The 12076-nt window shown below is 39.7% G+C and overlaps 1 protein-coding gene, 3 long non-coding RNA genes and 1 pseudogene across 4 annotated transcripts in view; 1 reads left to right on the top strand and 4 right to left on the bottom strand.

Moving 5' to 3' along the window:
- The first annotated feature begins 840 nt into the window (after positions 1-840).
- LOC130696333 (uncharacterized) lies at positions 841-2502 on the top strand. Its single transcript, XR_009002602.2, has 6 exons — positions 841-973; positions 1046-1120; positions 1185-1553; positions 1651-1724; positions 1783-1887; positions 1990-2502. It is a non-coding gene; the product is annotated as an uncharacterized LOC130696333 (long non-coding RNA).
- The window catches only part of LOC132088386 (uncharacterized), a 12969-nt gene continuing 1753 nt past the window's right edge, over positions 861-12076 (bottom strand). The window contains exon 3 of the long non-coding RNA XR_009421925.1: positions 861-939. This is a non-coding gene — a long non-coding RNA (uncharacterized LOC132088386). The remainder of the gene's footprint in view (positions 940-12076) is intronic.
- On the bottom strand, positions 3335-4800 carry LOC130696337 (uncharacterized). The gene is made up of 5 exons (XR_009002606.2): positions 4717-4800; positions 4284-4652; positions 4113-4186; positions 3950-4054; positions 3335-3847 (listed from the first exon to the last, which is right to left on the bottom strand). It is a non-coding gene; the product is annotated as an uncharacterized LOC130696337 (long non-coding RNA).
- Positions 6867-8284, bottom strand: LOC130696858 (probable ATP-dependent RNA helicase DDX4; annotated as a pseudogene).
- LOC130695913 (netrin receptor UNC5B-like) lies at positions 10529-12075 on the bottom strand (the record flags this gene model as incomplete). The annotated part of the gene is made up of 3 exons (XM_057518978.2): positions 10529-10984; positions 11054-11865; positions 11968-12075. Coding segments are annotated over 3 exons (1095 nt in total), but the record flags the coding sequence as incomplete, so codon positions are not given.

The raw sequence follows: 12076 nt of genomic DNA, 5'->3' as shown, positions 1-12076 counted from the left end.
TTGCTTGAGTTTTGTGAACCGCCACCAGTCGCCATTTGATAGTTCATTGTCGTGTGTGAAACATGTGGTGTGCATCTGACGGGCGAAATACTGGACACATCAGGTAGCAATGGTAAAGTAATACTTGAGTGAATGTTTCGCCAAGAAAACATTGTTAACCAAAGACATTGATTCTAATTCTAACAAAAACATTGTTCCACAAGAAACTTTAATTTGAGAATACCTAATTATATTTGAAACTCCTTTTCAAATTACAAAATGAATGGCACATTATTAAGAAGAAACTAAGAAGTAATTCTTTTCATGCTGAGTCATTGTTTGTTTCTAAATTTTAGGGAATATCACAAGTTGTGAACAAGACGTGGTGCCTTGGCCCTCGTTGTCTCATCTCCATGCCAGATGGCCATTAAGAAGGATCATAAATGTGTGGCAATATCATTCTTCCATATTCCACTATTGTATTATTCTTTGCCATTATTTTCATCTCATACCATCAACGCAAGAAGAATTTATTTGCTTGCTATCATGGATGGTAACTCATGTCCTTAAAAGTAAGCACGACAGGCACATTGAGATAATGGTTATTGCTGCCTTCTTGCTTTTAAAAAAGGCATCAAGCCAAACTGCTCAACCATGCAGTTAGGCTTTGTACTTTTTTAAAAATTAGAATTAATGAAATAAAACAAAGCTTGTCATTTCAATCATTTCAGGATTGTGGAGACAAACATTGTGGTTCCAAAGGTTTCCTTTGTTAGGCAAGTCGTTTAATAATGCTTGGTGTTACAACTGTTTTAAATTATTTTTAATTAAAATTTTTCATTCATGACATTTGCAGGTTTTGAGCAGTGAGAAACGATTGTTGCTGATGTAGAGTTTTGTAACGGTGGACCCCACAGTCTATGACAGAAACAAGTAGGACAGAAAATTCCATCTTCATCACTAACAAAAGAAAAAAGGAGGTTTGAATTTTAAGGTTAGGTTACAAACAAAACAACAATAAAACCATTTGCTGATACTACCTTTCATACATTGTTATCACAAATAGGAGCAGTACATATTGGCAGCCATGTAGCTTTGTAGTTGCTTCGAAGAATTTTTTTCCTTGTCTGGTGATTGGTTGGTAATGTTGCCCATTCTATTGTTAATTTTTTCTCTAGGTTAATGCTATAAAACATTTATTTTAGGACTTTGAATACCTCCTATCCTTATAGCCATGGAACACTTGACATTGACTCCATTTACACTTGCAGAAACAAAAACGAACATATTTGCAACAAGTATTTTTTGTGACTATGAAACCAAAAATTGTGAATTTTTTTAAGTACCTTTATTTAGAAGACATCTAGCGGAGGGATTGCTTGTTACTGAGTACTCTACTGAACTGTCAATTTGTTCGTTGTCAGGGGGCTATATCGAGTTTGGTTGCCATAATAATGGTTGCCTCGCGAATTGGAAATGCTTTACCGAATCCCAGGATATCGCCAAGTGTGCCATATTGTCATAATCGTTTTCCTCCTTAGGATGGTTACCAATGTGCAGTTGAATTCTAAAAGGTAAAAGCACAAGTTCTTGGTGAAAACTTGTTGTGCAGCATACCACGTCATTAATAGCTTGCTGAAAAGTTCTGATTACTTTCTGCTTTGTTTCCAGGTTTTGTTTGATATGCTATATTTAAAGAACTGATGTTGGCACCAGCTTGATGGGAAAAAGTCATTTCCAATGTGGTAGGAGATTTATCTAGAATTGCATTAACATTCTAATTTAACACGAGAAATTTTCTAGGGCACGGAAACTTGGATTTATTTGGTGATAGTCAGATGATTTTCCTGAAGTTGAAGTTTGAAATAACCTTTCAAAGCCTAAACTCATCTTTGTAGAAAGGGACTTGTAAGTAAACAAGAAGCATTTTCTGCTTTTTTCTAACTATATCTAACATACATAATTTTCTGTTCAATAGTTAATGTTTTTTTTTGTTTTTTTTTAATAAAGGTGAGAAGTAACGCTGGCTCTGTAATTGTTCTTGGTTTGGGGCAAGACGTTGAATAAATTGTGATGATTGGATGGACAAGATGGAATTCCTACACTTCATTCATATTCCCCAAACGGTATTTAAAATTCAAAAATTGAAGTGCATATCTGGGCTCCCTTCCTTTCCGTAGCCCCGTTTCCCCTTGACTCGTAATAAGCCCGTAGGGGGTCATGCCCCTACTGTACGGTATATTTAAAAATAACATATACCGAGGTTTGGAGGGCTCTGGCCGGAAAGGGGACGTGGGGGTCCGCTTAGTCCGATGATGTGTTCACGGAGGGCGAGGTGGCAACCCACAAATCCGAACTAAAGGTTAATCGCTCCAGTAAAAATGTTCCATATCTTCGGCTCTTCTTCCGGCTTCTCTTAGCCAATCACCGGGTAATCTCCCCGGTGGGTCAACAAGGCAGTGTCTCCCCCTGCCTGGGTTGACGGCAACTTTTGAAAGGGCTATTGTGCCTTTTTAAAGTTGCAAAAATAATTCTAGTGTGCAGAGAATTGTCAATAAAAATTTTTTTATAAAATATTTTTTGAAAAATGTTTTCTTTCATTGCCTGTGTTCGCTGTTTTCACACATTATATTCATCAACTTTTTTTTTATTTATTATTATTATTTTTCTTTAACTTTATTTTTTATTTCTCAATTCACCTTTATTGTTTTTGCCACATTTGATGGTATACATCGTTTCCATTGGTTTATGGTTTATCTGTAAGTATTCAATTAATATTTATTACATTCTTTGAATTTTTCAATTTAGATTCAAGTCACAAGGCGTATTGCCTGGATATTTTCTGAAGTAATTTTGTCTTTTATTTTACTCGTATGGGAACCGATCCCCAGACATACAGCGTGCAACGCCGATGCTCTAACATTGAGCCACGAGATATATCTAACTTTTTGGATTATCACATATACTATGTTGTCGTCTAGGCTGTTTGTGCAGTCTTGCACAACTATATGTTTATCTTTCTACAATTATCATAATGTCCATAGCTCTGTGGTAGAGCCTTTAGCTGCGATACATGTTACCTTGGGTTCAAACCTCAGTAGATGTATATAACTGACGCAGAATAAATGTGAGATAAAGAATAAAAATGATAAATGACGATACATAACATAACAATAAAGGTGAATTGAGAAATAAAAAATAAAGTTAAAGAAAAATAATAATAATAAATAAAAAAAAAGTTGATGAATATAATGTGTGAAAACAGCGAACACAGGCAATGAAAGAAAACATTTTTCAAAAAATATTTTATAAAAAAATTTTTATTGACAATTCTCTGCACACTAGAATTATTTTTGCAACTTTAAAAAGGCACAATAGCCCTTTCAAAAGTTGCCGTCAACCCAGGCAGGGGGAGACACTGCCTTGTTGACCCACCGGGGAGATTACCCGGTGATTGGCTAAGAGAAGCCGGAAGAAGAGCCGAAGATATGGAACATTTTTACTGGAGCGATTAACCTTTAGTTCGGATTTGTGGGTTGCCACCTCGCCCTCCGTGAACACATCATCGGACTAAGCGGACCCCCACGTCCCCTTTCCGGCCAGAGCCCTCCAAACCTCGGTATATGTTATTTTTAAATATACCGTACAGTAGGGGCATGACCCCCTACGGGCTTATTACGAGTCAAGGGGAAACGGGGCTACGGAAAGGAAGGGAGCCCAGATATGCACTTCAATTTTTGAATTTTAAATACCGTTTGGGGAATATGAATGAAGTGTAGGAATTCCATGTTGTCCATCCAATCATCACAATTTATTCAACGTCTTGCCCCAAACCAAGAACAATTACAGAGCCAGCGTTACTTCTCACCTTTATTAAAAAAAAACAAAAAAAAACATTAACTATTGAACAGAAAATTATGTATGTTAGATATAGTTAGAAAAAAGCAGAAAATGTTTCTTGTTTACTTACAAGTCCCTTTCTACAAAGATGAGTTTAGGCTTTGAAAGGTTATTTCAAACTTCAACTTCAGGAAAATCATCTGACTATCACCAAATAAATCCAAGTTTCCGTGCCCTAGAAAATTTCTCGTGTTAAATTAGAATGTTAATGCAATTCTAGATAAATCTCCTACCACATTGGAAATGACTTTTTCCCATCAAGCTGGTGCCAACATCAGTTCTTTAAATATAGCATATCAAACAAAACCTGGAAACAAAGCAGAAAGTAATCAGAACTTTTCAGCAAGCTATTAATGACGTGGTATGCTGCACAACAAGTTTTCACCAAGAACTTGTGCTTTTACCTTTTAGAATTCAACTGCACATTGGTAACCATCCTAAGGAGGAAAACGATTATGACAATATGGCACACTTGGCGATATCCTGGGATTCGGTAAAGCATTTCCAATTCGCGAGGCAACCATTATTATGGCAACCAAACTCGATATAGCCCCCTGACAACGAACAAATTGACAGTTCAGTAGAGTACTCAGTAACAAGCAATCCCTCCGCTAGATGTCTTCTAAATAAAGGTACTTAAAAAAATTCACAATTTTTGGTTTCATAGTCACAAAAAATACTTGTTGCAAATATGTTCGTTTTTGTTTCTGCAAGTGTAAATGGAGTCAATGTCAAGTGTTCCATGGCTATAAGGATAGGAGGTATTCAAAGTCCTAAAATAAATGTTTTATAGCATTAACCTAGAGAAAAAATTAACAATAGAATGGGCAACATTACCAACCAATCACCAGACAAGGAAAAAAATTCTTGAAGCAACTACAAAGCTACATGGCTGCCAATATGTACTGCTCCTATTTGTGATAACAATGTATGAAAGGTAGTATCAGCAAATGGTTTTATTGTTGTTTTGTTTGTAACCTAACCTTAAAATTCAAACCTCCTTTTTTCTTTTGTTAGTGATGAAGATGGAATTTTCTGTCCTACTTGTTTCTGTCATAGACTGTGGGGTCCACCGTTACAAAACTCTACATCAGCAACAATCGTTTCTCACTGCTCAAAACCTGCAAATGTCATGAATGAAAAAATTTTAATTAAAAATAATTTAAAACAGTTGTAACACCAAGCATTATTAAACGACTTGCCTAACAAAGGAAACCTTTGGAACCACAATGTTTGTCTCCACAATCCTGAAATGATTGAAATGACAAGCTTTGTTTTATTTCATTAATTCTAATTTTTAAAAAAGTACAAAGCCTAACTGCATGGTTGAGCAGTTTGGCTTGATGCCTTTTTTAAAAAGCAAGAAGGCAGCAATAACCATTATCTCAATGTGCCTGTCGTGCTTACTTTTAAGGACATGAGTTACCATCCATGATAGCAAGCAAATAAATTCTTCTTGCGTTGATGGTATGAGATGAAAATAATGGCAAAGAATAATACAATAGTGGAATATGGAAGAATGATATTGCCACACATTTATGATCCTTCTTAATGGCCATCTGGCATGGAGATGAGACAACGAGGGCCAAGGCACCACGTCTTGTTCACAACTTGTGATATTCCCTAAAATTTAGAAACAAACAATGACTCAGCATGAAAAGAATTACTTCTTAGTTTCTTCTTAATAATGTGCCATTCATTTTGTAATTTGAAAAGGAGTTTCAAATATAATTAGGTATTCTCAAATTAAAGTTTCTTGTGGAACAATGTTTTTGTTAGAATTAGAATCAATGTCTTTGGTTAACAATGTTTTCTTGGCGAAACATTCACTCAAGTATTACTTTACCATTGCTACCTGATGTGTCCAGTATTTCGCCCGTCAGATGCACACCACATGTTTCACACACGACAATGAACTATCAAATGGCGACTGGTGGCGGTTCACAAAACTCAAGCAACGTTGCCACATATTTCAATATGGGCGGCGAATTAAATTTAAGACACAACTTTTTAGCTTTCTCTCGCACAGGAAGATACTATGCAAAAACCAAATTAAAACAAGGAGGTGGCTGGTTGTCTTTCGGGTTTACAATGGTAACTTATGTATTGCTGGGAAAGATAAATTCATGTTGCGGCTCTCGCGCAGTAGGTCCACCAACATCAGTAACACACACACACACAAATCCGTGCCAATTGTGAAATACTTAACCAACCGTACCAAAATCTGTATTTCTTCAAAATTATTTGGGCGTCGCTCAGAATGAAAATTGGACACAAAATTTAAAGAACAAAAAATTATAATCAAGTGAGCCTCAACGCATGGATAGGAACACGTAATGAGGTCAACTTGGGGAAAGAGGTACAGAAGTGAACCCAAAAGCAGAATAGAATCCGATATGTGAACAAATTATTCAATGGGTAAAAAATTATGGGTAAAACAAAAGAAAAACAAAATAGGTAATTCATTGATGGGTCTTGCTGTTAGATGTTTCTAGTACGTCGAGTACGTCGAGGTGGTGGCGATGAGGTATCCTCCTTAACAAGCTCAGGTTCGCTAGTTGTTTTCTTGCCATCACGTGTCCGTTTCGTGGCCGGCACGGCCGGAGGTTCATCCGCCATTGTTGCGGCAGATACTGCCGGGCCCTTCTTTTGTCGTGAACGTTTGGCGGCCGGTGCTTTCTCTTCCTCTTCTTTGGCTGTAGCGGCCAAAATCTCAATGTCGGGGTCGCGTTCCAGCTGGAGAGAGAGTTTCTTCTCGGCCGGTGAAGCCGTCGTCCGCGCCGAACTGGTGGATCTGACTGGCGAATGCGCCGTTTCGGCCACGTCAAAATGAACTTTGAGTGCGCCCTTTGCGCGAGTAGATCGTCCACTTTTGACGGATGTGACTGGCGATCCATTGTTCGCCTCCGGTTCATCTGGCATGTGATTGGCGTGGATGTCGGCAGCGTGTCCTTTGCCTTCGTCTAACATTTCTACATCATCCAATCCAGCAACGTATTTATTGGCTTTCGTTTCACCACGACGCCTTTTGCCTTCCGGCGCTTCCTTCTCCGGAACGGAGACACGTTTGACAGCACCTCGACGTGTTGTTTTCTTCGTCACCTCGACATCGGCTTTTATTGTTCATCTATAATAAGACAGTAAAACACCATTAGGCATAAAAACTCTTAATTCATATATATATTTCATACCTTACATGATTCGTGAGTTGATTGCTAGTATATTTTTCTGACAGACGCTTCGGAAGAGACATTTACGATTTTCGTTGACGCTCACCATGGATGCTGGTAGACTAGACATTTAAAGTTAAGACACTTTGCCCAATTCCAACAGTTTTGATTCTTACTTGTAAGTTGTCATTGCACGAGAATGCAGCGACGAAATCCGCCGTCTTTTTGCTGTCGACAAAAACGATAGTCTTGGCATCACCGAGATCTTGTAAAACTTCGATCAGTTTAGCTCTCTTATCTCTTTTCGAGCACTGAAAAAACCACTGTTCAACATCCGGATTGGTGCCATCGACAATGCCTGTTGTGACGAAGATGTAGTCTTCCATGTACGTCGCAGCCAGCGCTTCTACTTCATCTGGGAATGTAGCCGAAAATATACAACACGACGGATTCCCTACAGAGAAACAAATAGTATTACATCAGTCGAATCTCATACTCAAAAGCAATCGAGAACATACTTTCGGATTCACCGTTGGATGGTTGACAATTCGATCAGCTTCGTCCAAAATTTAAAACCTGACCCCTGAGAAGTCAAATACTCCACCGTCGAGAAAATCCTTGAATCGCCCCGCGGTCGCGACAAGAATATTGCACCCAGCTTGAAGATTTGACCGTTGATGGCTCGTGACAGTTCCTCCATATATAATCACAAACTTTAAAACTGAACTGCAGGAGAATTTACACGCTTCGCGGTGAATTTGAATGGCCAATTCACGAGTGGGTGCGACAATTACAACTTCTGGCTTTTGCCCCATGGCATGAGACGCACCAGCAACACCTTGTTCTAACAATATGTTCAAAACCGGTACCAAGTACGACGCCTGCATGAAAAAATGTAAAATTTTAGATGACTTAATCAACGAATATCACGAAGGGTTTGTTGAGTAGTGATGCAATTGGACCTTTTGGTAGTCGCAATTACTGGCGTGCCCACTCAAAATTACTTTTACTTCAATTTACCCAGTTCATACCGACCCATTTGAATCAAGTCAGTACGAGGGCATCAAGGTTTAAAAATTACACAGCGTTAATTAATTGGATTACCGTTTTGCCGGAGCCCGTGACAGCACAAGCAATTAAATCTCTTTTGGCAAGAATACCTGCAACTGAAGCTTTCTGAACAGGTGTTGGTTTAGTAGTTGACACAGGCCGGCTTCTTCGAATGGTGTTAAGTATTGAGGTACATCTTTTCCTATAATCTAAAGCAAACCCAATAGATATTTTTAAATCATAAAATACAGTTTCGAGAAATGGCTTACCTGAAGGACAACTTTAACAAAATTGTTAAAGCGTTCCCCACAGATGATGCCCTTATTCAGTTCCTTTTCATCGTATATCACAGCTTCCAGAATGTATTGCTCACGCGGCTTTCCATCTTCCGTCAATTCACTGAATAGATTAGGGCAGCCTTTCGAGGTGTGGCCAGCTTCATGACACTGGGGTAAAACAATGAACACTGTAACATAATATATTTTGTGAAGAGACAACTGATGTTTGCACTGTAACACTTGCTGCCACCAATGCCTCCTCCTTGTGGAAAATCCCTTGCTACATGGCCCTCTTCTTCGTTAAAAATGAACACTAAAAATGCTTTTTGTTGTTTTTTTTTTTTACCTCATGGCAGGCACGACTTCCACCACCGCCCCCTTGTAGACAATCCTTCGAGAGATGTCCCCTTCCCCATACTATAAAAACACCAAGAAGTTAACTTCGCACATCTTTTTCGATATTTTCATCTTACTTTGTGACATCAACGGACCACTGCCACCGCCTCCACCAGCTTGTGGACACTCTCTGGCAAAATGTCCTTCTCGGAACTGTTAAACAAAACCATATTAAAGTAATCTCACTAGGAATACAAGAAAACACTTACCTTGTGACCCTGGACAGAAAAAATGTAGATCAAAACGAAACAAATGTTTGCGCGTGCAGACAGCGTACTGCACGCGTTAAGCCAATCTAGAAATATGCCTGAAAAAGACCCGATGAGTCACGGTTTAAGGCGCCTCTTGTGGACGCAAAGGTCATTACGAGAAACTTTATCCGTCACAAATAAAATGTTTTTAAACAATTTTAAAGTAAAAAAAAGGCCAAGATTTTTCTTTTTATTTTGGATAAAACGGATTGCCATACATCCATTTTACCTAAAATAAAAATAAAAAATATTGGCCTTTTTTTCTGTTTTACTCCTATCGCCATCTACCGGTCACATTTATAGTTAACTCTCTACATACACTGACCGAAAAAATTTTTAAGTCCGACTAAATAAGCCCGACTAAATAAGCCCAACTTTTCTCGGTCGGGCTTAAAAAAATTTTCTGAAAAAACTGAAACTCATCGGAATTGGTTGAATATCACACGATATACTCAAAATTGAATGGTGATTCCGGGAAAATTGCTATTTTCTTTTATTAAGTTAATCGTTTTTGAAACAAACCGAATATTTAACGCAATGCTGGCGCGCCAGTACGGTACAGCGCTAGCGTGATGCAGTAGAAATATTCGGTGAGTGTATGTAGAGAACTAACTAGGAATCAATTGTGTATTTCAAAAACGATTAATCCTGTGATATTCAACCAATTCCGATGAGTGTCAGTTTTTGCGGAAAAAAATTTTAAGCCCGACTAAAATAATAAGCCCGACTTCCAGACCCGACCCTCCAGCTGAGGGTAGGACCTTGGAGGGTTCTCCAAACGTCCGCTACGAACGCCACGGGTAAGGTAGCCCATATCCATTCAAAAATCCAGATGTGCATTAAGCAAAGGTTTCCCATTTTGCACTGCATTGAGGAGTCTTGAATTTACATCATTTAGCTCTTTAAGTTATGCAATACCCTCTTGCAAAATTTTCGTCAGAAAAGTGTAATGCACCGACAGTTTTAAACTGTTTGGCTGTGTATCCAAACATTCTGTATTCTTCCTTACGGTGACAAATACTTGCAATAATTTTAACTGAACAACTGTAGACAAAAATGGGTTTACATGTTTCAATATCTTTTTTTGGTAATAGACATTTCTGTACAATTAGCACACATGGCAGCACAACAAAACAATGTTAATAATTAGAAATTGTCGCTTATTTGATTACTCAAGAGTAAGGTAATGTTTGCATATTTTTGTTATGAGTGCAGCTCCTTATGTACAAGAACAGCCAATCGAAATCCGACGAAAGCTTATAAAAGGTCAAGCTAAATAGAACTAAGAAATGATTTCCCTTGACATGACAAGTGAAAGTGAAACATATAATGTACAATGTTATAACCTGCTTATGTAAATTGGAACACTTCGCCGTTGTTCCATGCGTTTGCCGCTTCTGTCTAGGAAATTGCGTACCCTTTTCTTTACAGGTACGGTTTGCCAGTGAACCGTAGACAAAAGAAATTTGTTATTTTGGCTAAGCTCCTTCTGCAGCTTTAAGAGTTTTGGGGAGACGATGAGGCACTATTCCACCAGGGCAGTTCAAATTAAGACTTGGAAAAGTAAGAAATAGTCTTTGCCAGTCGCGAGATCACTTCTATGTCGAAATTGTGAAAGTTGTGAAAAAGATATACGGCTGCTGGGGTTCAAAAGTTCTAGGTATCAGGACTGAGGGGGTGAAGTTTCTCGAAAGAAATATGCGGGTTAAGGCCGAAAATTCTGCATATCACAAGCGCGCCAGATCGCCGATTCCAATGACACTGCGTGGTTGAATTATTTTCTTTCTACATCCAGGGTCCTCCAGCACAACGTTCCAGCACGGTGGCGGCATCTTGGCGTCCCATGACTCGCAGAATGTTGAGCAGATCCGTAACGGCGCTCGATTCGCGATGGCGGGCCTCCCACAAGTCGAGTATGTGTTCGGTCGGACTAGTTTTGGTGGCGAAGTAGTTAATGTACCTGTTGATCAGATGGAACGTACCAATCTTTAGAAATGCCACCTCAGCTCGGCGGTGTAACACAAATTACCTGTCAACACTCAATCGCTGTGCCAGTAATCGCCAATCGTTACATCGCGCATTCGGTGGATCAAGGAGTTGGCAAAGTTGGCGTCGAACGGATGGTTGGAGGCGGAAGACGGGCGCTTTGGGATCCAACGTTGTGAGGTGGCTGGCTGCTGAAGACGATGCAGCACTGCCATTACTACTGACAGTCAGGGAGCGCAAGGCTCGTGGTAGTCCGGGACTGGACGGCACTTTACCGACGCACATTTTCAAATCGGCAAGGGCGATGCGAATTGACTGACGATGAGGAGATCCTGGCTGGTGTGCAGCTATCCGACAGCTCAGACTATTGACCTGGCGGTTGTCCCGTTCCAATGTGAAAGCGCAATGAAGATCGAACCTTCGGCCACTCCACACTTGTGAGAATGGAACTTCCTGGTGAATTTCACGTTGCACCAGTCTCCACCCGGTGCTCAGTTCATCTAGGCCAAGGCAGAGGGGAAATCCACCGTCCTGAAAGTAGAAGGACTTTGCTTTGTCCACCAGCCGGCCCCCCATTCGTCGTTCCAGCGAAATAACCGCATCTAGAGCGGCGATCGTATCGTCCAGCACGTAGCATCGAAGACCGTACTCAAGTGAGTGTTGGTTGGCAGCAAGAGGAGAGAACACTGCTAAGCGTAGGGTCTTTGTGGCTGGATTATTTCCGCCACTAGGACAAGCAGATTCTCCAACTAAAGCGTAATGGCCCAGCTGGCCCACAGCAAGATGGCATTGATGTGCATCCACTTGACTAAACACTGGAGTGTTTATTGTTTCCTCGCCAAGCGTCACAAGTTTCTGTGTAATCCAACAAGTTTCAGTTTAGGTTTTGGAATGCTCCGCTAAATAAACCAATCCAACAAATACAATACTAGTGCCACTAGGTGGACGGCTTCTTACCTGCCAGTTCGGTGGATCTTCAGGGGCAGAGTCACTGAAAAAGACGGACAAACTCCATTGGCCCTGTTTCAAAGCAGCACAATGCTGAAAACTCAAGATTGCTGGTTTT

Source organism: Daphnia carinata, chromosome 10 (genome assembly GCF_022539665.2).
Source record: "Daphnia carinata strain CSIRO-1 chromosome 10, CSIRO_AGI_Dcar_HiC_V3, whole genome shotgun sequence".
NCBI lineage: Eukaryota > Metazoa > Arthropoda > Branchiopoda > Diplostraca > Daphniidae > Daphnia > Daphnia carinata.
Note: the sequence above shows the minus strand (reverse complement) of the source record. Positions and strands in the feature narration are given on the sequence as shown.